General features: G+C 33.2%; 2 protein-coding genes across 2 annotated transcripts; one reads left to right on the forward strand and one right to left on the reverse strand.

The window, feature by feature from the left end:
• Positions 1–928: 928 nt before the first annotated feature.
• Positions 929–5,631, reverse strand: LOC111783316 (protein disulfide isomerase-like 1-4). Its single transcript, XM_023664237.1, has 12 exons — positions 5,013–5,631; positions 4,658–4,787; positions 4,284–4,449; positions 4,064–4,182; positions 3,874–3,954; positions 3,383–3,469; positions 2,844–2,918; positions 2,676–2,744; positions 2,507–2,587; positions 2,291–2,425; positions 1,400–1,456; positions 929–1,291 (listed from the first exon to the last, which is right to left on the reverse strand). The coding sequence occupies exons 1-12, from the start codon at positions 5,588–5,590 to the stop codon at positions 1,103–1,105; spliced, it is 1,767 nt and encodes a 588-aa protein (XP_023520005.1). The 5' UTR covers positions 5,591–5,631; the 3' UTR covers positions 929–1,102.
• A 3,187-nt stretch (positions 5,632–8,818) lies between these two features.
• Positions 8,819–26,978, forward strand: LOC111783159 (DNA-directed RNA polymerase III subunit 1). Its single transcript, XM_023664058.1, has 27 exons — positions 8,819–9,136; positions 9,228–9,357; positions 9,510–9,659; positions 9,748–9,925; positions 11,654–11,817; positions 11,993–12,102; positions 12,282–12,381; positions 13,684–13,899; positions 14,114–14,262; positions 14,356–14,497; positions 14,586–14,726; positions 15,838–16,026; positions 17,441–17,654; positions 17,744–17,837; positions 18,958–19,192; positions 19,467–19,658; positions 20,876–20,974; positions 21,903–22,106; positions 22,206–22,508; positions 22,804–22,951; positions 23,073–23,224; positions 23,735–23,890; positions 23,969–24,085; positions 24,199–24,284; positions 25,349–25,553; positions 25,629–25,831; positions 26,542–26,978. The coding sequence occupies exons 1-27, from the start codon at positions 9,063–9,065 to the stop codon at positions 26,591–26,593; spliced, it is 4,203 nt and encodes a 1,400-aa protein (XP_023519826.1). The 5' UTR covers positions 8,819–9,062; the 3' UTR covers positions 26,594–26,978.
• The last annotated feature ends 281 nt before the right edge of the window (positions 26,979–27,259 follow it).

Consider the following 27,259-nt stretch of genomic DNA (forward strand, 5'->3'; position numbering starts at 1 on the left):
TTTACAAGTGAAAGCTATTAAATACAAAATTAAAAGTTTGAGATAGACACAAATTGAAAATATATAAATTTATTAGACATTTTCCAATATTCAATTTAAAAAAATAAATAAATACTTTCCAATATTCAAATTTTCTTTTAAAAAAAATAAGAGTACTACATTACTTATTGAGTGTCAATTCTAAACTGACCGACCTCTTACAATGGTTGAAATACAATGGTTGAATTATGTTTCAATTATACAATTATACTCTTGTTTTCTCGAGAATCCATTTTATTTTTGTTTTATTTTTGTTTAAAACATATTAGATACAATTTCGAACCATTCTATCATTTGCCCACTATTTTATTTATTTATGGAAGTTAAATTTCAACCTATTTGGCCCACTATTTTATTTATTTATGGAAGTTAAATTTCAACCTATTTTGGGCATTGAGTTGTTTTTCACGAATTTTCTTTTTTTATTTAAAAGAATATGATTAGAGAATGAAAAATGATTATATTTGGTCCAAATAGAATGTTGGGGAAAGACCACTAATTGTGGTTGGAGAGATCATTTTGGATACTATAAACTCTTCAATGACAACCAAAATGTTCCTTTTTTATAGTTTTTTTCTTACTAAATTAATAAAAAGTATCTAAAAAGAATATCCCTTTTAAGTTTAAATAATAATACCAAACTACCTTTGAATTTTCAAGAAATACCCAAGAAATTTTAAAGTAACATTTCACCTTTAATCTTTATTATAAAAAAAATATTTTAAAAAATTTTATGAACGAAAACATCTATTTACATCTTATAAATTATTTCTAATTTTTTTTTTCTCTAAAAATCAAAGGGCATTAACGTTACTTTTGAAAGTTTTAGTACAAAATCGAACTAAAACGTAGGGATACTGAAACTAAATTGGAAAAACTAAAAAAAAAATAGAATAAAATAGGCATCTATGTTATTAGTTTCTTTCAAGACTTCTCTAGTAAGGGGGAAAAATCCGGTGTTTTGTTTCGATTTTTGGTTTGTAGTATTGTCGTCTACAAATCTGGGAGGCAACAAAAAGGGGAATAAAAGATGATGCATAACTTACAAAACTACAATACCTCTTCACAATTCATCCTTTACGTCAGTGGTGCTGCTCTTTGCGCTTTCTTTCGCATCATCACCGGATTTGCCTTCACCATCCCCAGCCTTTGGACTTGAAGTGACTGGCTTCTGTAACTTGAATGGGATTGATGCATTTTTCTTTAGGAATTTGTAGAACGCCACAACCGTTCGATCGGTATCGACAGTGATCTAGAAATCAGAAACGGATCCAATTACTTCTCGGGAGCAAGCGGGGCAATATACAACAATGAATAAAGAGAGAATATGAATCAAAGTTTATGATTGATGTTTACTTACAGGATCAAAGCTCTTATTTCCCGCAGGGAAAAACAGAATTGTTGGGAATCCATCGGACTGTTGAAACAACAAAGAGCAAACAATTTTCTAATAAGTTTCAGTTCAATCCTTGGAAAATACGCATGGATGAAATGTTTGTAGCAGACAATAACGAATCATTGGTTTAACTGGATAACTAAATAAAATAGATAGACCCTTCTCTTAGTCTTAGGTCGACGGATCTTCTCCCTTGAAAGATCCCCTGTATAGATAATAGACATTCCAGTTCAAAGCAAACTACGGGGCGGTCCATCCTATTCAGATATTCATGACCAAGAAACACTGGATTCTCTTTCGGGTAGGCCCTGAAAGGAGAAGGAAGACTAGAATGCCAATAGGCGTCTATTATTGAATTCACCCACTCCGACAGTACCCCATTTTTGAAACATCCAGTGTCAAAGTCACCGAATGGGTAAGTTGTCAATCCCTAAAGCAGACTATGTAACGTACTCTATCTCATATGTTCCATCATGGTCCCATATAAAGAGAGAGAAAAAAAAATTATAGCAACAACAACAAAAAATGTACCCCAGTGGGTGGATAACCGTTTGATCTTTCAAATTTTGAAAATTATGAACTTGTTTTTAAAATCGAAGCCAAGTTTTTATGTAGTTTTTTAAAAACTTGTTTTTCTTTTAAGAATTTGATTGTGAACTAAAAAAAAAAAAAAAACGGTTATAAAGAAATTGTGAGAAAACAGACACAATTTTCAAAAATCAAATGGTAATCAAACGAGGCCGGCCTAAAACCAAAACACCCATCATCAACCATCATCAAGTTATAGGGATTTTCCTTCCAATGTGTAAGAGCAACAATGAAAAATGCAAAAAGGTGACAACAAAATCACGATACCTTTGCCCGGGGATGCTCATTTGTTGTGCCGTCCATCTTAGCAATGACGAGTGAATCGATGCCACGTAGATGTTTAGCAAGCTTGTTGTAAGTTGGTTCCAGTGCTTGGCAATGCCCACACCAAGGAGCATAAATCTGGAAAGGAAACCTAAATTAGTATATAAAGAACTAACATGAGAGGGCGAACACATAAATGCTTGTTGAATTACTCGATACCTCGAGGAGAACGTCCTTGGATTCATCTAAAACAATTTCATCGAAGTTATTTCCAACCACTATTTTCACGTCGCCATCATTCTACACAAACAAGGAAAAAACACATTCGAGAGATCAAATAAGAAAAGTAAAGTTGTACTGACAGGAAAAGTGAGTGAGTTTAACTTACAGTCTCAGGAATGGGATCTGACTTATAAAAGGGTTTTAGCTTGTCTTCCAAGAAATTTTCTCCAAAAGCCTATCCATTGAATCGGATGGGGAAATAGAAATTAGATGAAAAGTCAAAGCAAAACAAGATAATCTTTACGGGGATAGGAAGGAAGATGAATTGCTGGACCTTAATATTTTCCAAGGTAACATCCTTATCAAGCACAAATTTCTTGCTGTCCTCATTTCCAGTGTATCCAAGAACCTATATGAAAGCAAAATTTTCAATTTCATCACGACATTTAAATATACGAACAACCAAGTTCGACCGAACTTCCTCATCAAGCAGAAATTTCGCACCATCCCGATTTCAAGTGAAGTACAATATGTTTTAAAATTTGAGTTGCATTCATTTATGAAAGAGTTTACTACCATGTTTTCAATTTCAAAGCCAATTTGTAAAATTATTTTTTCATTGTAGTATTTTCATTTCATTTCTTTAACATATTAACTTTAAATACAACCCATTAAATGGAAATTGATGTTCATAGGTAAACAATTTCAACTTTGGAAACACATGAAAAAAGTATAGATTACATGAACTCGTGTTTCCATAACCTATATCATTTTTCATATAATCCAAATGCATATTACACTAATTTAGACTTGCCAATCTCAAGCTTTAATAAAGTTAAGCAAACATCTGTAAAGTGTATCTAGAAATGAAACCTGTGGACCATTGCCGCTAATGCCGAAATACTCTGATACTGGCTTTCCAACATCTTCGTTATCAATCTCCACATAAACGAAAATGAGCTGCATCAAACATACAAAATTTAAAATGAAAATACAGAAGGCAACCCTTGGATTGCAAAATGCTGCAACTGCAAATCAGAAGTCCAGCATAAAAATGCATCTCACAACTCCTCGTTAATAGCTACATGAAACAAACAAGACAATTTTCTGAATTTACGACGCAAGGGCAACATATATTCCTATTCACAGAGACCGAGCCTTCAATTTTGAACTTTGCTTCCCGATTATGGACAATAAAATTATAGTTCAAATACCCTACTCTGTTCATAGCCAATAGTTACAGTCCTATTAAATAAAATGTAGTAAGAAACATGATGAGCTAATGAGCAAAATCTATATTGTTGGGCTAGCAGTCTGGAAAAGCTCAAGTTAATTGTTAAAGGTCTACTTATCAACAACTGTACCTTTCCTTTAAAAGACTTCGCTGATTCTTCAAATATGGGGAGGAGTTTCTCTGAATCATTTGAAATTGCAAATAGAATCAACTGCGAGAAAAACACAAATGTGTCAAGAATAAAGGAATTCTTGAGCTGAACTTCACAAAGTTGTTCAAGGTGATAGCCATTTCAAGGAGCATATTTTATACTACAATACCTGTTTCTTAATTGAACTTTCAAAAATCAAAGGTGCGCTTTCTCTAGTAAACGTTGTAACTAAAGGAAGCTTATTGGCAAATACAAATTCAGCAATTGAAGACTTCGAAAACTCCCCATCTGTACGAGAAACGAAACTCAGTAAATTTCAATCCAGCCAAAATATCTCATTTTAAGGAATCTCTTCAAGTGATTACTAAAAAACAAAGTAATAATCTAACCAAAGCGGCTCAGTTTTTCAGCCTCCTTCTTAAGCAGGACCAAGGCAGGGCGTTTCGCTGAAGCTTCAATGTGGAAAAGCTTTGCCACTTCAGGAATCACCGTTTGGTAAAAGTTGACATCATCTTCCAGTCTTGAAGCAGCAGCAAGCTCATCGCTCTCAGAGCCCTGTCAAATAGCAACACGAGATCATGAAGAAAATAGTAAGTATCCGTATAGATTTGTCCATTGAGCAACTGACACTACAGTATCCGTATAGATTTGTACAGTTCATGAAGTCGATCGAAGAAATGGCATCACATTTCAAATCAAAAGTCATAAATGCAAGCATATAAAGGGAACAGCACATAAAACAAACAGAACCGAGTAAACTCACCACCAAGGAGTTCAGGTAACCAACAGCAAGCTTAGTTTCAGAAGTCAGAATCCGTTCAGCATCTTCCACCGAAGTTATGTTGTAAATACCAGGTCCGGTCTTCTTCTTGATCCAGGTTACTATAGCATCCCTGTAAAAAGACGTGGCAATAAGCGTATAAATACGTATGTAAACCATGAACAGTGAACACGCACAGATCAGAGATGTAATATAACGTTGACTTATCAACGCATTGTAGTAAACATTTCAACTATCTAGATCTCGAAGTAAAAAACACAAATCTGAAGTCGAGAATTCGCTCCATTTCGGAAGCATCAATCAGAGCCAAATAAAACTTATAATTCAGTACACTTACTTGGTCCTCTGTCCAGGATAAGGCTTGTGGACTCCATCAGAGAAGAAATAAACAGTAGGAAATCCTTGAACATCATACTGCTGCGCCAATTCGTTCTCCTCCGTCGCATCAACCTTCGCCAAAACCACGTTCTCGCCCTTCAATTCAGTGGCCGCAGCCGCGTATTCTGGCGCCAACGCCTGGCAATGACCACACCATGGAGCATAAAACTCCACCATAACAAACCGATTCTTCTTGACAAAATCACTGAAGTTACCCTCCTTCAAGACAACAACGTCCTTGTCATCCACCACCGGCGCCTTGTGTTCATCTCCATCACCTTCCGAGTCTTCGAAGTCGGAGAAGTCCCCAAAATCCTCATCCTCAGCTCCTCCTTCGAAATTATCAAAATCAGGGAGATTATGACCGGAGGCACCGTTGGCCTCGTTCGGCTCCTCTAGGAAGCTGAGATCTTCATCGTCGTCGTCGGTAGCCTTGGCAGGTGGATCTTTGGCAGGGGAATCATCTTTACAGAGAACGGAATTGGAGAAGAGAAGCAGAGCAGCCACAGCAAGAAGAAGAAGAGTTCGAGTAGCCATTGTGAGAAGAATTTCGGATCCGAAAAACAGATCTGGGGAGTTTGGAAGGGTTTATAAGTGGCGACTGATGACCAAAGGTCAATGGGCCAAAACGACGCCGTTAGTCAGATTAGAAAAAATAATTGTCGAGCTGGAAATGAGAAAGCTTTTGATTGGTCGATTATCGTCACAGATCACTAATAACTAATAAGAATGACATTATTTCTTTTTATAACGGAAAACCAATTTTAATGTTATATTTATATAAATAACAATAAATTTATATAAAATGTCAAATATACCCCTTAATTTTTAATTTTATATTTATTTAATGCGTAAACTTTAAAAATTACCTAACAATTTTCTTTTTTTTATTTTTTAAATTCTACCTTTTAAATTTTTTAATTCGAATTAGTAAATATTTTGTTAAATTAAAACTTTATTTTTATTATCCCATAAAGATTTTTAATTATAAACTAGTTACAAATTCAAAATTGATTTTTGCCTACAAAAAAAAAAAAAAAAACCTTCTAAAATTCAATGTTTTATTAAACGTATCTTAGGGGAAGCGAGCGAGAAGGATTTGGGTCTCTAATTTTATAAAAACTTCGTCCGAATAGTATAGAATGTTTGGATTTAGTAATTTTGTGCTCGAGTGTTGCTTTTTAAACACTATGGAGTTCAAACCTGTAGAATGGCCCCATTCGCCAAATGCACACCAAATAAGCGTTTTCAGCTTTAAAACAATGATTATAAGTAATGATAACATTATAATATTTTGTTGCTTGAGATACGATAGCATGCAACAACTAACCGTAAGAAATCGAAGAAGAATAAGATATGTCGAAAGTGTGCAACGATGATAGCTGTAAATTCCTAGTCTTTACTTAACTCGACGTAAGGAATGCTTCAAAATTCTCTACTGGTTGTAAATTCCTAATATTTACTTAACTTGAGGTAAGCAATGCCTCGAGATTCTTGATTGGTTGTAAATTCCTAGTCTTTACTTAACTCGACGCAAGTAATGCCTCGAGATTTTTGGTTGGTTGTAAATTCACAATCTTTACGCAGCTCAACATAAGCAATGTCTCGAGATTTCTAGTCCTTTTAAAACGTCATTACTTGCTTAATCTCCAATTTTATTGTCATTATATGGAGAAAATTTCAAATTATAAATTCGAAACAACTCCAAAAATTGAGAATCTTAGAATATAAGTTAAATTATAATAAATAATAAAAAATATTAAAGATTTTAAGTTGGTTTAAAAAATATTAGTGACATTTTACAAATTTTAATAGTATATTTTAAAGTTAAATTAATAAAATATATACATATATCTGAAACTTTGTCTAATAAATACTTATGAATATTTAAGAGTTTCAATCCATTTAAATTCATTTAAAAAAAAAATTAATAATATTTTATACTTAGTATTAGTATTTAGTTAATTTAAAAAGTTTCAATACAAAAATATAGTTAGTACTATATTTAAAAAATACCCATAAAAAAACTAAAGGTAACATTGACATCCTTTACCTATTTATTTTTTAATAAAATTTCTTACTATCTAAATATATGGATAAAAACATTCGGTTGATACCTTGTAAATTACCTCCCAACATTTTAATTTTAATGTTATTTTTGAAAGTTCATGAGTATTTTTTAATGTTACCATTGTAAACGTGTTTTTTTAATTCTTAAAAAAAATCAAAAGTATTTTTCAAGCTTTTTTTAAGTTTTTTAAAAAATTTAAGGGTGTTAATGAAACTTTTGAAAAATTAAGAGTATTTTTTAAACGCTCTTCAAAGTTAAAAAACTGTGTTTTGGAGTATTTTTGAAACATGGTATTAATTTTTTTTATTTTTATCAAGAACTGATTTTTTTTTTTTAAGTTTAATAGTATTATAGAAACTTTTGAAAGTTTAGGCGTATTTTTTTTTTTTTACACAATTCCAAAGTCAATTTTTTTCAATTAATTTAGCATTTTATTAACGAAAAAAGTGTATAATTTTATTATTAATATATAGTCACAAACTTTCAAAAGTTGCATTAGTACCATTCATTTAAAAAAAAATTAAAAATATTATTACAGTTATTTTTTCTAAGAGAAAAAAAAAAAGTTAAAAATAGACGAAAACTTCATTACCAACCTATGGAATATGCAAAATAATTTTATATAAATGTTGATAGTAAATGATTGAAAAATGTATAAGATAAAACGAGACATGTCGACTATTTCTTAGGATCACAAGTGCTCCCTCACGTTACGACTTCCGTGCACCCTTACCCTTACCTGAAAACATTTGGAGAAATGTTGAAGATTGAAAAGCTCTCTTGTTGGGTTAGTATTGCATACACATGGATAAATCAAGAGACCTAAATAGTTTAAATAGGGGCCAACTAACCTATGACCCATTCGAGATAAGATAACCCGATCGTGCCATTATCTAGACCTGCAAGCTTCGATCTACCAAAAATATGATCAACGAACTTGTACGCCTCAAAAATATTATATAATATTTTATCATCACAATTTAAAAAAAAAATAAAATTTAATATTATAAAATATATATATATATATATATATATCAGTTTCAACATGGTTTTATTATTATCATAGACTCGAACTAAATAACTAATAATATTTATAAAAAAAGTCCCGAAAATTTTATTTAACAAATATCTTCTCATTCGAGAATAAGAGTATATCCTCCATTCCATATTCAGTTTCACTTATTACAATCGCACTTTTTAATGGTAGCAGACTTGCGATTGTGTAGCACCCACTTCCTACCAACAAGTGAGCTAAGTCAATTCATTATTGCGTCGCCTACAGCCAAGCGACGTATGCTTGAGCTTCTTGTCCCAGTTTAAAAAGAAAGTTTTAGAAAATAGGGTCAAAGGAATTTTGAAAGCAAGATTTGAAAGATTGAAATTTGTGTTATATGCAAGCAAAAATGCAACAACAACTGCTTACAACATATAACTATTGGGAGGGGTATTCACTGTTTATATATATATTTATTATTTATTATATTTTTTTTTGTTTATGAAATATATTAAATTTGTTAGAATGTTTTACTTGTATTTAATATATTTAATAGAAATTATATTGAAGGAATAAAATTTATTTATTAAAAAATTATTTGAAATATATATATTAAAAATATATATATAGAAAAAGGAAATTTAAAATCGAATTAAAATCGAATTAACAGTATCACAAGCCGTGGACGGTTAAAAATCTCTCCTTTTTTGTTCTATTAGAAATTGCAAACAGTAGGGTTTTGTTAGGGGTTTTCGATCTTCTTTACTCAAACTTTTTATTTGCCAAAATCGATTGTTCAACTTTTTGTTCTATTGGTTGGGTGGCAAATCTTTGAAATCGCCATATAAAATCGAATGAAAAGACCCTCCGTCCGCCGTTCGCCGTCGCCGTCGCCGTTCGCCTGAGTATTCTGCACATATTGTTGTGTTCTTTGTTGATCGGAGATGAATAAAGCACAAGTGGAGGGTCTGGTGTTCACCAAACAACCATACATTGAGGATGTCGGCCCTCGTAAAATGTAAGTTTCTTTTGGTCTAACTTCTTAAGAGCTGTATTAAGAACCTGTCTGTACTAGTCTGATTGTACATTTTTATTTGCTCTTACTGCAGTAAGAGTATGCAGTTCAGTACCTTCTCTGGATCTGAAATTAGCAAAATGGCTGAAGTCCAGGTGTATAAAGGTTTATATTATGATACCACTAGAAAACCGATCGACGGCGGCTTGCTGGATCCTCGAATGGTATAATTCTTATATTGTTAGGGGGATTAATGGTATAATTCTTATATTGATAGGGGTATTGGATTCTTATATTGATGCTGGGGCCATGATTGCAAATGTCTCTAATTCGTATTTTCATTATGTTTGCCTTTTCACTTGGGATTTTATCTCAGGGGCCTGCCAATAAGGGCTGTAAATGTGCAACGTGCCATGCCAATTTTGGTGATTGCCCGGGACATTACGGATACTTGAGTCTTGCTCTGCCTGTTTTCAATGTTGGTTATTTTACTACAATATTGGAAATACTAAAATGCATTTGCAAGGTACTGAGAAGATAAGCGTGTTGCTTTCCCTGAATTAGTGTGAATTCTCTTGGAACATTATTTCTCATGTCTGGAAGTTTCTTTACAGTCATGTTCTCGAATACTTTTGGAAGAAAAGCTTTATAATGATTTTTTGAGGAAGATGCGAAATCCAAAATTGGAACCCTTGCGGAAGAGTGAGCTTGCGAAAAAAATCATAAAGAAGTGTACTGCCTTGACAAGTAACAATAAAAGCATGAAGTGCTCCGGATGTGGATATTTAAATGGTTTGGATTTCACCTTTATTTTTGATGTACACTCAAGCTAAGCTCATTTATATGTTATTTATAACTTCCATTTATATGTTATTTATAATTTATTCAGCTCTGTTCCTAAGACTTCTCTCATCCTTGGGTGCTTGCTTTTATTTGTTTCCTAAATTATGTCTGAGACAAGGGAATTCATCCTCAACTATAATAGATTTACAAATGCACGTGCATGATTGGGATCCTGATTATAAAATAAATAGGCAATTCACTTCGTTTTCACGTGTTCTTGCGTGGTGCAGTGGCATTTTCTTGTTTGAATCTTAACTGGCCTTATACTTGATTGTTTAATTCCACATCTTAAAGGGCTTGCAAATATAGCTCCCCCTTAGAGGGTTAGTCTCTTGTATTACCTACTTGAATATAAAACCCTTTGGGTTAGATTTCTCGGTGAATTTATCTCCATTGACATTTAGGATACACCAATGCCGACTCTTGGGCCATTTCCCTCACGATTGGGATTGGGAATCTCCAATTTCCCTAACTTATTCTAGGAAGTGAACAAGGTAGGATATAAGTTGTTTGACGTCTGAGTAGTAAAAAGGATATGGGAAGTATTGGGAAGTGTGGGGATTATATACCTTTGAAACCCTACTTTATTTTGTACTTTTCAAGTTAGATAGTCTTAAATTTCTTTCTTTTGTGAGTTCTATCAATCTTGGTATCAAAGTTCTATCCTGGAGAGTTTCAAAAATGGAGAACATAATGGATGTAGTCATATTACATTTGCGAATGGTGGGTCGAGGAGTTATTGGGATTTTTATGATGAACTTCATTACTACTAGCCATAGTTGGAAGGGATGGGCTAATTTCTATCTAGAAAGGAGGAGGTGAGACTACACTACTTATTCATTAGATAATGGTGTCAAGGGTAAGCTTTTGTATGGAGCTTAGACTATTAGATAGTCTTGGGACGTGTAGGACATTTTTTAGTGTAAGGGTTTCTCTCTCCCCATTGTGGGAGGTTTGATCTTTGAGTATTAGCCCTTCTTATTAACTCAATGAAAATTTTGGTGTGTTGTTAAGAACAAACTCATTTTCCTTTTATTTGATATGTTTTGTTTTTAGAAAATACTTACTGATTCAACCAATAAGCACTGTCATAGTTTAGGAAATGTACAAAATGTTCTCGGATGGTAATGGGTACGATTGAAGTCTTAAGAAGTGGGAGTTGTGTAAACCTCTTGAAATTCTGCTGTATTTTGTACTTCCTTTCTTGTAGGTAATATGCGATCCGACATTTCTTCTGCAACTTCTATTAGAAACTCATTTGTTTACTAGATTAGAATTGGGTAAAAAAAGTTTATGAGCTCTTAATCTCAGTTCTACGTATATATATGGAAGCTCTTTGGCAATGTCAGCATGCGTTGGATGTTAACGTGTCCTAGAAAATTTCAAATTATTCTAGGTCTTTGGTTATATTTTGATGAATGAAGGCTTCGTAGTTACGTGTTTCCATCATCATTATGCACTGGTGGAGACACATATTAGAGCATGTGTTATTGAGATGTAGGGGGGTGGTTTTAACATCATTATGAGCGCTGGTGTTGGCATGAGTAGTGTTTTTGATAAGTGATTTTTTTTTTTTTTTTTTTTTTTTTTTTTTTTTTTTTTTTTTTTTTTTTTTTTTTNTTGAAAGGTGTTGATATTAATAGTTATTGAACATATATTTATATGATTTTGTTGTAGGCTCGGTGAAGAAGGCTGTATCTATGTTGGGAATACTGCATTATCGTTCAAGATCCAAGGATGCTGGGGTAGTATCGGAGGATCTTAGGGCACCCTATAATGTGTCTAACGATATTCTGAACCCTTTTAGAGTTCTTTCTCTTTTCAAAAGGATGTCAGATAAGGTATATATTGATAATCCTCAGGATCTGGTTTATAGTTAGGCACTCACCCAAGACACTTGCTTGGGTTGTGGTGGCCGTTGCAATATATTTGTGTATTGTATAACACTTCTCTATGTGATAATATTATTTTTGTTTCTTTCCCTTTTTTATTCTCATGGCATCCCTCTTTGTTCAGGACTGTGAGTTACTTTTTCTCTCGGATAGACCCGAGAAATTCATCGTTACTAATGTTCCAGTGCCTCCTATAGCTATCCGTCCTTCTGTAATTATGGATGGTTCTCAAAGGTTCTTTTTCTTTTTATTCCCCGCCATTGAATTACAGTGAAAACTATTGTATTTTTTATTTATGTAAAGACATCGTTATCTTTTTCAAAAGGAAACAGTTCTTTTCATTAATGAAGAAAAGACATCATATTGCAACCACTTAATGATGCTATTTAATTTGATTTTTTTTCCTGTTGCAGCAATGAAAATGATATAACTGAGAGGTTAAAACGAATTATTCAACAGAATGCTAGTGTTAGCCAAGAATTATCAACATCAAATTCACAACTCAAATGCCTGGTACACTTTGGACTTTGATTTTCTCTTATATATATCTATGATATCTCATTATATTTGCATTTCTTTTGAGTAACAATCCTTGCTTTTAAAGTATTTAAGTTCATTGTAACTCATTAGCATAAGCTTTTGGATTGGTTGGTGGTTTAATGTGGTATTGGAGTAGGAGGTTTTGTATTCATAGTATTGGGATGCCATTTTCTCTCTATTAATATTGATAATGACTTGTTGGACATTCTTATTAAAAAGGGATAATGACTTGTTGGTCCTTGGGCAAATTCTCAAGCACAAGTGAGGGAGAGTTTTAAAGTATTTAAATTTAATCCATCAACTTAAGCTTTTGGGTTTGTAGGTGATTGCACATTGCATTGGTTCAAATGATCTTTTGTGAAGCTTCTTTAATCTGTACTTCATCAATTGGTGGAAAACCAAAACAAAGAAGGATGGGCATTTTTGGGGAAATTATTCAGGACTGTCAGAAAATTTGAAGGAAAAAAGAGAGCACGTGTTGAAAATGATTTGCATTTTTCTTTTTGAAGTCTTTTATTATGATAAGAATCCATTTAATTGATGGATTGTTTTTTGTATGTCCTCATATATCATTTCATTTTTCTAAATGAAATATCAGTTTCTTACTAAATAAAAAAGAGCATCCATTTAATTGATGGTATTAAATTACACAAGGGGGCGTGAAAATTCTATTCAAGGGAGTTACACAAAACTTTCTCCAATTGGATAAAAGAGAAGGAATGTATAGTAATGGAAAAGTGGAGAGCCTTTACACCTAGTAATAGCAACAACAAAAAAAAAAAAAAAAAAAAAAAAAAAAAAAAAAAAAAAAAAAAAAAAAAAAAAAAANAAGAAGAAAAAAAAAAAGTGTCAACAAACTGATTAAACGGAAGCTCGTCTTTAAAAGAATCTTCCTTTTCTTCCAAGTGAACCAGAAAAATTCCCTACAATGTGCATCCAAAGAAGCTTATTTTTAGGATGACTCAAAAGTGTTTGTTTGAGGAGTTACGTTGGGTCATTAGATTGCAAGAAGCATAGTTACAATCTAGAGGGGTTCTCTTTCTTCTTTTGTATATTCCTTAGAAAGTTTACAGCTGGTAACTTCTCAAATATAAATGAAAAATTCTTGTTTCTTGTAAACCAAAAAAGGATCAAATTTCAAGCAAACCATAATAACAAGAATGTATTTTCTCTTAAATCTATTTCTGGCATTTATTTTAAGTTGAGTAATATTGTAAATAACCATATGAAAAGTATAATTATGCTTCATCTCACGTGGTACTTTTTCTTGTCTAGGAATCTTGGGATATGCTTCAAAGTGAAGTTGCACAACTAATAAATAGTGATGTTCGTGGTATACCATTTACAATGCAAGTTAGCAAACCGTTGTCCGGTTTTGTTCAACGTCTCAAAGGAAAGCAAGGGCGATTTAGAGGGAATTTGTGTGGGAAGCGTGTTGAGTTTACAGGCAGAACTGTCATTTCACCTGATCCTAATCTAAAAATTACGGAGGTGAGGACATTGTAGTTATAGTCTTTTAATAATTATTAGCAATTGGAAGGCTCTCGTTTGTTAGTTTTGTAGGGAGGGGTAATCTCTACCCTTTGCCCGTAGGTTGTTTCTTTTGTCTTCTTTTTGGTGTATATATACCTTTTTCTTATAAAAGAAAATATATTTTGATTATTTAGTAATATTGTTTCAACTTATTTTTGTTCATTATGTCTAGGTTGCAGTTCCCATACTCATGGCTCGAATTTTAACTTATCCTGAACGTGTTACTAGTCACAATATAGAGAAGTTGAGACAATGTGTCAGCAATGGTCCAGATAAATATCCTGGTGCAAGGATGCTTAGGCATCTTGATGGTTCTATGAGGTTAAAAATTTTACTATCATAATTTTATTATGTGCAAAGTTTGATATTAACTTGTTGTCTCGGATGTTCCATGTCCTCTTATTTGCACTATAGGTCATTGGTGATTTCGGGTAGAAAGCGCCTTGCTGATGAATTGAAATATGGTGAAATAGTTGAACGTCATCTTGAAGATGGAGATGTTGTTCTTTTTAACAGACAACCTAGTTTACATCGAATGTCTATCATGTGTCATAGGGTAACAAAAATGTCGTTTAAGTTTTTGAATGAACACTCTTTTATACTTACTTTTTGTGGTATTAGATTTTACCGTGTCATTGGTGCAGGTGAGAGTTATGCCTTGGAGGACGTTGAGATTCAATGAATCTGTTTGCAATCCATATAATGCCGACTTTGATGGTGATGAGATGAATATGCATGTTCCACAAACAGAGGAGGCTCGCACAGAGGCAATTCTGTTGATGGGGGTAAATTCAAATGGAAATCACTATTTATTTTATTTACTTAATGGCGGCATTAATTGGATATGCAAGTCACCTTTATCATACCCTTTAGATTCACTTCCCAGCTGCTGTTGTGTTTATAATAGGAACAATAATGTGTGCTTGTTGCCGATGTTGTGATTCATTAAATTGCATGTCGATAAGTTTTTTAGTTGTGAGAACGATGACCGTAAGATATTCATTCGCTGGGCTTCTAATAATCATACATTTAATTTTGTAAAACTTGGTTGTTAAAATATTTGGCCCTAATGACCAATTGAGACTCTCCATCTAACTCTCTCACATCTCTTAATTGTGGTGCTTCTTATAAAAAAGAGCAGAAAAAGAAAATCACTGCTCAACATAAAACCTGGGATCTTTAGCTGTTAGATTAGGGTAAGTTTTGAACATCTTAATGTATTCTTTAAATACTTCTTACATGTGGTTTACGAGGCCTAACAGTTAAAACTATGAAATGGAACGGTTGAGATGTACATGAGTTTTTCTGTAAATCCCTCTTGTAGATGCTAGGAACTCATATATGCAGTTATTTTGGACAATCCTTTTGTATAATGCAGCGTCCTTAGTACATTCCCTATCATTTGTCTGGTATATATCTAGTTGCCGTGATTGATGTACCCATTCCAAAGTTCTGAAGTATTGCATGTATAGAAGCCAGTTCTCTGTCTAAAATCATGATGGACTCCTATCTCAAATAAGCTCAAAGTAATTTGTAGATCAGGGAAACGTTCTTTCCTCTTTTCTCTTTGATATTATAAGTGGTAACTTTCACCAAGTTCAGCTATGATCTACATGCTATTCTGCTTTACAAGCTTTTATTACATCCAGTTGCTTGGATCTAGTTGGTTTATTGCTCCAGTGATGTGATGATCTTTCCATCTACCGTGAATAAATTGTTATCCACTTGGATTTTTTGAGATTATTTTTGCGGTTAAGTTTGTGAGGTTTAGTGGATATGATCAATTCATCTCAAGTGTTTCTATTTGATTGAATGATTCCTTTTTGATATTCAAGTTGTTTACTCAGGCTCAGTATTTTACTCATATTTTAAAAATGATGTAGTTTCTGTGTCCAGGTGCAAAATAATCTGTGCACTCCCAAAAATGGGGAGATTTTAGTTGCTTCAACGCAAGATTTTTTGACATCATCTTTTCTCATAACAAGAAAAGACACATTTTATGACCGTGCAGCATTTTCTCTTATGTGTTCTTACATGGGAGATGGCATGGACTTGGTTGACTTGCCTACACCTGCTTTAATCAAAGTGAGTTGGTTATTTTCTTACCTTTTGAATAGCAGTGACTAGAGATGTGTTGTGTTCATGTTACTATATCAGTTTACTATTCATGTACTTTGGCGTGTGTTATCAATCTTTATTGTGGATATTTCAAGTAAAAGTCATTATTCTTGTATTCTAGTGCAAGAAAAGAAACCATCACTGTAAACACCATGAGCCTAGTGTTACAGTTAAGACATATACTCCTTCCCATAGGGTTGGACATTCAAACCTTTACTCCCACATATATTGCACTAGTTCTTAAGAAAAAAAAAAAAAACTCCTCGATATGCAACACACACACACATGCATGTATGTATATGCATTTTTTTCCCTCGATAAGAAACTTATATCACTTCATTCAGCTTTGGGAAAATCCTTTTTCTGCCCGTCTATCAATGAAATTTAGAAGTGAAACATTTGCTATTGTGTTTATAACAAATCATATGATTTGAACTAAATTTTAGCTATACAATGAAACAAAGTTCAAAGAATTAATACTATTCACTCGATAATTCAAGTAGGAAATAGACAAAAAGGAAAATAGAAAGTTTCTTCCCTAATGCATCCTTTTAATATGTGATATTACATGTATTTATTTGGTTTTAATGTTTCTTCAAATCTTCTCAAAAGGCATTAAATTATTAGAGTATGTGATTAGTTTCCTTGACTTATTGATATGTTGTATATTTGATGAGTTTGATCTTATTATCTTTCAGGTTTCAAGTTTAATTATTATGAGCTGAAAGCCAAGGATTAAAATAACCATCTTTATGTTGATTTATAAATCGGAGGGTTCGACATTGATATTAAAGATTAATTGGCATCTTTGATATCTTTTATAAATACCCATAAAATATATATATATAAAAAACATAATCTATTAATCTCAATATGGAGATATACTAATAATAGGATCTATAACTTAATAACTTATTTTTTAATTTAAATAATTTTTATTAAAGTTTTTGATTTGCAGAAATATCCTTCAATATTAATATTTTATTGATACATATGTAAAGTTGAAATTTTGATACCAATACTTTAATCCTGGTTGAAAACAAATATTTAACGGAAAAGAAAATTAAATATATGAAAATCATCAAATACACCTCAATTGGTTTTAGTTAGGTACTTGCTCTCAACCATTCTAATCTACCCCTTGCACTTGTTGAAATCTAAAAAGACTATGTCAGATTCTTATCCTAACATAGGATATGACTCATTGTTATAATACCAATGTTTGTGCCTCTTAAATGTTTGCACCTATTTTTTTTCTTGTGCTATTGAATTTATCTGATTTTCTGTTCATACAATCACAAAATATTGATTTGGTATCTTAGCGAGATTTTTTCACTTGAACATGGTGCTTTTTTCTTACTATGGTTGGTATCTGTTGCAGCCTATTGAGCTATGGACTGGCAAACAATTATTCAGTGTCCTGGTTCGCCCACATGCAAGTATGAAGGTCTATCTGAATCTTACAGTTAAGGAGAAAAGCTACAGTAAAGTTAAAGGAAATGAGAAAGAACGAGAAACTATGTGCCCTCATGATGGATTTGTCTACTTTCGTAATAGTGAGCTAATATCTGGCCAAGTTGGGAAGGCTACTTTAGGTAATTTTATCATGTAACTCTTAGTTTCGAAGAAGGCAGAAAAAAAGATGTCACTCTTCATGTTTACAAGTGTCTGTCGCTAATCCCAGGCAATGGCAACAAGGATGGACTTTATTCAATTCTTCTTCGAGATTACAAGCCACATGCTGCTGCTACTTGCATGAATCGTCTTGCTAAGCTGAGGTAATTGGTAACTCGTAACAGGTTCCATGCAGTTTATGATGCACTTCATTTTGTACATTATTGGCAAGAGTTCTTTTCCCCCCTCTTTTTATTATAGTTCCGATCAACTGATGGCCTTTGATGAGAAAATCAAACCTTTCCTCGAACGCATTCACAAAGAAAGTCCACACCAAAGAGAGCCAAACTAAAATGGGAAGGGGCTCCAATCAAGCAAAATAAGACTTATAGGACAATGACAAAAAATTTCTAAGGTTGGTGCCCAAAGGGATAGGTGGAACGGACCCCATCTCCTTCTTTAGTCTCAAGCCTCTAAAAATTTTATTGTTCCTCCAAACGCGAAGGCTTCACAAAATTTTGCACAAACCCAACGAGCTGTAGAAACACCTTTAGGCACAAAAGGGTGGGTGGAAAAGTAACCCTCAATCAGAGAGCTAAACCTTCTATGTTGGGTAGATGGAGACTGAAATCATGAAAGAAGCAGCTCCAAATTGAAAAGAACATAGTCATGGCTCCTAAATGGGGATTCCAAAGGGAAAATTGGTGTGAAGGGGTCTTTGCCCTATCAAAACACCATGCAGAAACATGCTATTATTCGCTTAGTCTTATTTTGCTAAATTGGAGGCTTATTTTTAGGTAGCCTCTACTTCTTGTGAGCTTTCTTTTTTGTTTGAACTTGGTATCTTTTCATTTTTCTCCATGAAGGCTTGGTTATTCATAAAAAAAGGGAGTATTTACAAGGTTATACCTACTTTGGATATGAAATTATTTTGCCTCTTTTCAAGTGCCTTACTATTTAACATAGACCAAGTACCGAATTGTGTATAATGCTCAACGCTACATCTACAAGATCAAGAAATCCATTTTGCTTAAGTTTGCTTAAATTTTTTGTTAACTAGTTTTTCGTAGGTATTAAATGCAGTCTCTGATTGTAGTTTAACTGCGCAGTGGTATTTGCCAATTGATTAGCAATTATTACTTATTTTAATGTAAAGGTGGATGGTTAAAACCGTAATGCAATATTGGATTATGGGAGCTTGAACACCTGACATTCTTCCCTGCTATAATTTTGTTGACATTACTGATACTATTTAAAATCATACAATTATTTGCATAAATGCAGTGCTCGGTGGATAGGTAACCATGGTTTCTCCATTGGAATTGATGATGTGCAACCGGGAGAACAATTGATTAAACAAAAACAAACAACTATCTTGGAGGGTTATCGTGACTGTGATAAGCAGATCAATTTATTCAATACAGGAAATTTACCTCCTGAAGCTGGTTGTGATGCTGCTCAAAGTTTGGAAGCTAAGATAACTCAAATTTTAAATGGTATTCGGGAAGCAACTGCAAATGTAAGATAATTGGTTGAATTCCATTCTTACATTACAAGTATCCTGTGATGCAACAATGAATTACAGTGTATAAAGAACATATACATGTAGTGACAGATATATGGACCTTTATGTACCATCTAAATAAGTTGGTGTTTGTTCTTGAGGGATGAATGTTGTCTTTATATAATTTGTTGACAGTATATATTGTTATTAGTTATTTCTTTTAAAGTTTGTTTTAAATCATGTCTGTTATGTAATCCACTATACCTGAGCTTGGAATTTTTATCTGCAGGTGTGCATGCAAAACCTACATTGGAGAAATAGTCCGTTGATTATGTCACAATGTGGTTCAAAAGGATCTCCTATTAATATTAGTCAGATGATTGCTTGTGTTGGTCAGCAGTCAGTTGGGGGTCGCCGTGCACCTGATGGATTCATGGATCGGAGCCTTCCCCATTTTCGTAGAAAAGCAAAAACTCCAGCCGTGAGTTTTGCATCTCTCTCTCTCTCTCTCTTTTTTTTTTTGCCTTCTAGATATTTGGAAAACTTGGTAGTTATTATTATTATTTCCAGTTTTTAACCGAAACAAAACTTTGCATTGAAGAAATGAAAAAAAGACTAATGCTTAAAAGATACAAACTTCTGAAAAGAGTGAAAGAAAGAGATAAAACAGAATTACATTGGAAATATAAACGCTTCCCAATTCAAACATCTTGTAATGAAAAAAACAAGAAAAAGATCAGAGAGACAAACTGAGGGCATCCGCATAAGAAAGAGGACAAACTGAGGGCATTAGATATAAAGATGGAAGCTTTCTTTGAAGAACCTCAGCTTAGTTAAAGGGTACTGTTAAGCATAATTCAAAGCAGAATTTAATTCGTTTTGGACTTTTCAACTTTCATAATTAAGAATCTGTTTTAATGTAGAAGGAACAGGCAGTTGCCTAGTTAGTGTTAAGATTGACCATGGTGCTGCTTTTTTTTGAAGTTCCATGTTTTCTTTGGAAAAGGAGATTTGGGTGTTGTCCAGCTTTTGCATTTTCTTTGGGCAATCAGTTTCTGTTAGTGTTGGTTCTTCTAGTTGGTAAATCTGTTGAGGATCCAACCATGTATTGTTATATTGGGTTGCTAGGACATTCCCAACTATTGTACTTGGACTAAATGCTACCAGGTAAAGGCAAAGTAGCCTTAGTACGGATATTATACAATCTGTGAGCACAAAAATTAATGTAGCATTATAAGAACTGATCGCAATTGTAGGGTGTTATCCACTTGAGTTTTTCATTTTTGTTATCAAGGTCATTTTGTTCTTATCTGCCTCTTATGACGGTATTGGTGCAACACCCATAGTTGCAATAAAAACAAATAATATTATTCTAAAATTTTGGAAAGATGATTTTTTTTATAGTTTCCTCTATTTTCTAAATCAAATAGAAGGTCCTCTTATATAGAAGAACAACCATCAATCTTTGGGAAACAATATTGCAAACATCAACGATAAATATACACAACAATCAATATTACAGCCAGTTATAATGAAAATTCAATAATTGTATTTTTTCTTCAGCTCCTTTGACAAATTGATACTTATGTAGCGTATAACTAAATGGCCAAGTTTTCTACGTTATGCAAGATAGTTGAATTGTATGTTCGTAGTATTGTTGACTCTTAAAATTTAAAGAACATCTCTTAACTAATGCAGGCCAAAGGCTTTGTTGCAAATTCCTTCTACAGTGGCTTGACAGCTACAGAGTTCTTCTTTCATACGATGGGAGGACGAGAAGGCCTTGTGGATACAGCGGTAGGGCTAATATCCATTTGCATTATAATTATTTAATGTTTATGGGAAATTTTGCTTTACGGTGTTATTTCCCTTTTTTTCCATTTGTTTCTGGGAAATAAAATTTTCAAACTGATCAATCGAATGGGACCCTGATTGTCATAAATAATAATGAATGAGGAGGTGCTACAATAATGTAAAAGGGTGTATGGGAGAATAATGCTTCTCATTCTATATACATAGGCATATATGGAAGGGCTATGTTATTAAAAATAAGTTTACGATAATGTGAAGTTCTTATCATTACTTAAAAAAAAAAAAAACAAGAGAACTTGTCATTGAATAGATGAAAAGAGTGTCATCGGCCAAAAGATAGAAACTTCAAAAGGAGTGGAAAAAACAATTATAAAATTTTCTTATAAAGTTGGTCGGTATACCTATTGAATTTCTATTTGGTTGCTTATCTCAGCCTTTATCACTTTGCCAATCCTCAAGATTGAAACCAAAGAATAGTATTTAAATACACCGCATAAGTTGGTCTATTAGATTAAGTATTACTTACAAATAAGATAAACTTAAACGTATTTAGTTAAAAGCACAAGACACAAGCGAAGACACAGATGCTAGTCTAGGCATAACATTTCATTAAATGCATTAACTGATTCAAATGTGTTGAGTCCAACAAAATGTGAGTATCTCATATACACAGGACATGGTCATGTGTCACATAGCCAAGATAAAAGTCTGTATGTCATAATTTGTCGGTAATTTTAACTTTTCAAAGAGCAGTTATGATGTTTGCCGTCCAATAGGAAATAAGGTATAGTCTTGACTTTCTATTGGGAAGAGTATAAAAGTATAGTATTAGAATGAATTTGAGATGTTTTATTGTTGGGATGAGTATGTGGAAAATTTCGAGGTACATATTGTTGAGAATAGTACTTTTCAGGTGAAAACAGCCGACACTGGTTACATGTCTCGTAGATTGATCAAAGCACTGGAGGACTTATCCATTCATTATGACAGCTCTGTACGAAATGCTGGTGGATGTATAGTTCAATTCTGTTATGGAGACGATGGAATGGATCCAGCCCAAATGGAAGGAAAAAGTGGAACACCTTTGAATTTTGAACGGTTGTTTTTGAAAGCCAAGGTTGGGAAGCATATCTCAGAAGCTCACATTTTTCCCTCTCTGCGAAGTTTTTATATTTTTGATATCAACATATTAAAATTATTATTTGTGTTTTGACAGGCTACATGTCCAATTGATGGAAACAAAATCTTGTCTCCATCAGAATTTTCCGAAACAGTAGAAGACAGGCTTTCAAAAAGTGATGCTACTCCTGAGAGTGGTTGTTCTCCGGCATTTGTTGGTTCTCTAAAGATTTTTCTGAACAAATATGTTGAAGCACAAAAAAAATCATGGAGCACGTTGTTGGCTGATAATGAATCCGATGTAGGCAAAAGTGTCATTGGTAGTTCTGAGAATGACAATACTATGATTCGGAATAAGGTAGTCCAGAATATAGCTGGTGTCACACACAGACAACTTCAGGTTGGTTTATAATCCCGCTTAGTTTTCTTCATTATTGTCACTTGATACAGTTAGTTAGATTGTAATTTGGTGTCCTAAAACATAAATTCATAAAATAGTTTACTTTATCCACGGTAAAAAGTCGGTGTATTTCATCTAATTCTTTTATATATTACATCATATAATGGTATTCTTGATAGCAAAGATTATAATGTTTTCTCTTTCACTTGAAACTACTTTTGATTTGGTAATAATTTTAGATCAAACCTAGAAATCTTGACTATTATTACTTAATAGTAACTTGTGTTTATCTTAGGTTTTCTTGGACACCTGCTTGTCCCGCTATCATACCAAAAAAATTGAAGCTGGAACTGCCATTGGTGCCATTGGTGCTCAAAGTATTGGAGAACCTGGGACACAAATGACATTAAAAACATTTCATTTTGCAGGAGTTGCTAGCATGAGTATCCTTTGGGTTTTTATTATTTTCCTTGTTTTGAACAATAACATACTGTAAACAATATTTGGGAGGTCCTTGGATTGGATATTTTTGGTTTTTCTTGTGATCTTTTAACTTGTTGATAGACGTTACTCTTGGAGTTCCACGTATCAAAGAAATTATAAATGGAGCCAAAAAGATCAGCACTCCAATTGTAACTGCAGCACTTAAGCATAATGATAATGTCAATATTGCCCGGATGGTCAAAGCTCGAATTGAGAAAACAAATCTAGGACAGGTATGTAATTCAACTTGGACTATGTCTTTGAACTCTGGTAGTATGTTTTTTCCTTATTAATTCATCATTTAGAGGTTCGAATCTCCATCCAATATGTTGTTGGACTACAATACATTTACTTGGACTGTCTTTTATATGCATTTAGTATGATATACGAAGTATTTTATTAATGGGAAGAAAAACCACAGGCTCAGTGAAGTTGTTTTATCTATTGAAGACATTCAAGAGGGTTTCTTTTTCCTCTTTTTACATGCAAAACAGTTTGATCCCATATATCACGTTAAAATTTGATTCATGGGGAACTTCAGAAGATTAATTATATGATTGGCTGTCAACTGAATGGTTACCTCTATATCATGAATAAGTGGTTCATTGTACTATAAGGAGCAGGGCATAAAATTTTCTTGTTTTATGGAATCAAATCAAGTAAATTTCCTTTACCCAGTTTTGTGGTGGGACCTATTGGTTTTCATCTTTACTTGTATTTCCTGGTATCTCTCTATTGATCAGATTGCAAAATGCATACAAATTGTAATGAGTACAAGATCAGCTTTAATAGAAATCAAGCTTGACATGGAGAAAATCAGAGATGCAGAACTCTACGTAGATGCCAATGTTGTCAAGCAAGCAATTCTCGTTACTCCAAAACTCAAACTGAAGCATGAGGTGAGCTAAATTATTGATCCTTTTGTTCGTTTGATAATTTCAATTTCATTTTATCTCAAATACCACATTGTTTTGCAGCATATTAATGTTTTGGATGATAGAAAGTTACGAGTTCTTCCTCAAGACACAGATAGGAGTAAACTTCATTTTAATCTTCACTTTCTTAAAAACATGCTTCCAGGAGTTGTTGTAAAGGTAAGCGTACTGAACTTTTTTAATCAGTATAGACCAATTTTTGTTTTTCCTTTTTCTTTTTTAAAAAGGAAATTTTTTTTTGGAGATACATAACAAAAATTATTGGATGTCAGGGTATAAAAACTGTTGGGCGTGCCGTCATCAAGGAGGAAAAAGACAAAGCAAGGAACGCCAAAAAGTTCAGTTTGTTGGTTGAAGGGTTAGTTTATGACTTTTTTTTTCCTGCTTCAAATTTGATTAATTATACTTTTTTAATTGCATTTACACTGATGAAACTCTGTTAAACATAAATACTAGTGACTAGAACTATCTAGCCTGCTAATTTTTACCTTAAGATAGTTATCTTGCATTTTTACTTTCGTGAAGCTGGATGCTCAGGATAAAATATCTTCCATTTGAGGAAGCATTGCGTTCTTAGGCTTGGCCTCTTGACTTTGGCTATAGCTATAGTATTCTTGTTGAGCATATGCTGGTTCTTAAACATTAAATAAGGGGTTAGAAGCAGGCTAGTAGGTAGGGTGTTTGACTTGCTTTTTCCCTTTTCCTTGTTTTTTCTGCGTGGGTGTTCATGTCTTCCTGAAGGAATTGTAGTAAGATGAAGGTCATACAAGTGCTTGTACATGTTGCTTTGGTTGTTTCCACGGGAGTTTGAGTCATTTTAAATCTATTATTTGTTTTAATCATCTAAAATCAAATTATTTGAAATTATTCTTTTTTTACTTTTGAACATTTCAGACAAATGGTTGAGATCTTGTGATTTGGAAATGTTTTAAAGTCTAATTTAACATTAGATAATTGTTTTTCTTCATAAATTATGATTGAAAGAGGACACTATCAAAATGTATACTGTTTGAACATTAGATAATTGCTTATACTTTCTATCCAAGATTGAGGGTTAGTGAAATGAAAACCTTATTTGCTACAATGGAGCTTGGAGGACTAGTTTTTGGTTGTATAAAAGTGAAAGTGAGAGGGGTCTTGTATAACTTGTTTATTGTGGAACTTGGATAAAAATCTGATCTTGCACGGTTGATGAGAAGTACTTAAATTCAACTAATAGTAGTAGTTTTATGTTGACTTGCTAAGAAAGATCCTGCCATTTGTAGTAGCAATGTCAAGGAACTTTTATGAAGGTTCTACTGCTACCTCGCAATATATTCTCTTTTATGTACCTCCTCCCCCTTTTCACCACAGTGGATCCACTTCCCTTTTAGATAATGATATATGTGTGTGTGTGTGTGTGTGTGTTATATCTTTCCTTAGGACGGGACTTCAAGCTGTTATGGGCACTGAGGGAGTTGACGGGTGTAACACAAAGAGTAATCACATCATTGAAGTGCAACAAGTGCTTGGCATCGAAGCTGCAAGGAAGTGTATTATTGAAGAGATAAAATATACGATGGAAAGTCATGGAATGAGCATAGACATACGTCATATGATGCTTTTAGGAGATTTGATGACATTCAGGGTAAGTTGTGTTGGGATACAAAATTACATGCGTTGTGTATAGGTTGAGGTAATAAACTTTTTGGCTTTGTGACAGGGTGAAGTTCTTGGAATCACAAGATTTGGCATTCAAAAAATGGATAAAAGTGTATTGATGCTTGCTTCATTTGAGAAAACAGCGGACCATCTTTTTAATGCTTCTGTGAATGGAAGGGATGACAAAATTGAAGGAGTTAGTGAATGCGTAATCATGGGCATACCAATGCCGCTAGGCACTGGCATGTTAAAAGTCAGACAAAGGTACGAATCTTCTCCTTATGGTACCGAGACCAGTTCATTTTTTAGGCCGTAAAAGTCGAAATTGTCAATCAACCATACTGTACTTTGACCTGACTTATAGTTGTAACTCTTGAGAATTCGATTTAACAACCATATTGAAGTATATGACCTTTAGATCTAAATATCCAAGAACCAGAAAACGATAAGGAATAATCACCATGAAGGAAAGTAAGATTTGGATTACGTTGTTGATAGAATATTTCAAGGTAAGAACATTTGTTTGAGATTCGAGTCACTCTATAAGTAAAATTGATCAAGTCAAGTTTGAGTAACTCTCCAAACGATACGGAATCCCCCTAAGGGAAAGTAAGATTCGAATACCTTGTTTTGATCGAATATCTCAACGTAAGAACACTTGTTTGAGATAATTTTAATACATTAATGAAGTTCATATTGAACAACATTTTTTTTTCACATCTTTCTCGAAGTTCATATTGCATGATTGAAATGTCTTCAGTTCGTATCATTTTTTTTGTTGGTGTGAGAATTGATATCATTTGCAGTGTCTTATGGTTGCTATTCATAATATAAACATCCTGATTGAGGTTCCAACATTATGGTTCGACATTGTTCAAGATACTTAAGATACTCTCAAAGATATCACATAATTTAGAATTGACATGACCAAACTTTTAAGGATATTGAAGCTAATCGAGCATTGTATTTAACAGAGCATCTGTGCCACATCAGTTGCCTTATGGACCACCTGCAATTTTATCATGAGTTCATCGACGTTGAGTATGATTTGATCAAGTTGCATGGCCTTGCAGGTACATTTTATATAATTTAGTGTAGAAGTTAAAGCCGATTTATTTGTTTTATGCTCAGTTTCAAAGAGTTACTTTGTGATAGCTATCAGTTTAGCAAACTCCTATTATTTTGTTCTTCTGCCTTTTCAAGTTGCGCTCTGTATATAGTTCGAATTTGTATATAGTTGGAGTTCTAGTTTGTTTTTTTTGCTTATTGTCACAAGTCGAGCCTACAAAGCAAGTAGTTAGTTAGCTACCCTATCAAACTAGTTGTGGTAGGCCCAAAATTTTGACATTATTCATGATATTTGTCGAGATTTTGAACTTTTAATCTCAAATAAAGAAATATATATCAATTATTATTGAGTTATACTTATGTTTTTCGACTATTTATCATATGGATTGATATGGACATGTGTTATAAATATCCTTATATTTTTTTCTCCAGTTGCTTTTATATCCATCTCGTGTAAACTTGTAGCTTGAGGTGGCTTCATGTGGCTTAAAGATGTGCACGTTTCGCTTAGACATTTCCTACCCAAAATCAAAGAAACTAATTAATTCAAATTACTTCAAGCTCTTTATCTTGTTTTATTTTGCTAAAATTTATAGCTATATGCACGTGAATTTCCATACATAA

This window comes from Cucurbita pepo, chromosome LG20 (assembly GCF_002806865.2).
Source record: "Cucurbita pepo subsp. pepo cultivar mu-cu-16 chromosome LG20, ASM280686v2, whole genome shotgun sequence".
In the NCBI taxonomy this organism is placed as follows: domain Eukaryota; kingdom Viridiplantae; phylum Streptophyta; class Magnoliopsida; order Cucurbitales; family Cucurbitaceae; genus Cucurbita; species Cucurbita pepo.

What these genes read in the sequence shown, in the direction of transcription:
- LOC111783316 (XM_023664237.1), bottom strand. Translation starts at nt 5,590, where the DNA reads ATGGCTACTCGAACTCTTCTTCTTCTTGCTGTGGCTGCTCTGCTTCTC. An exon ending in CGAAGTCTTTTAAAGGAAAG is followed by an intron (nt 3,470 to 3,873) that starts GTACAGTTGTTG and finishes TGTTTGATGCAG; the next exon opens with CTCATTTTCGTTTATGTGGA. An exon ending in ATGAGCATCCCCGGGCAAAG is followed by an intron (nt 1,457 to 2,290) that starts GTATCGTGATTT and finishes TTGTTTCAACAG; the next exon opens with TCCGATGGATTCCCAACAAT.
- LOC111783159 (XM_023664058.1), top strand. Translation starts at nt 9,063, where the DNA reads ATGAATAAAGCACAAGTGGAGGGTCTGGTGTTCACCAAACAACCATAC. An exon ending in ATTCACAACTCAAATGCCTG is followed by an intron (nt 12,382 to 13,683) that starts GTACACTTTGGA and finishes TTTCTTGTCTAG; the next exon opens with GAATCTTGGGATATGCTTCA. An exon ending in AAGGCCTTGTGGATACAGCG is followed by an intron (nt 20,975 to 21,902) that starts GTAGGGCTAATA and finishes AGTACTTTTCAG; the next exon opens with GTGAAAACAGCCGACACTGG.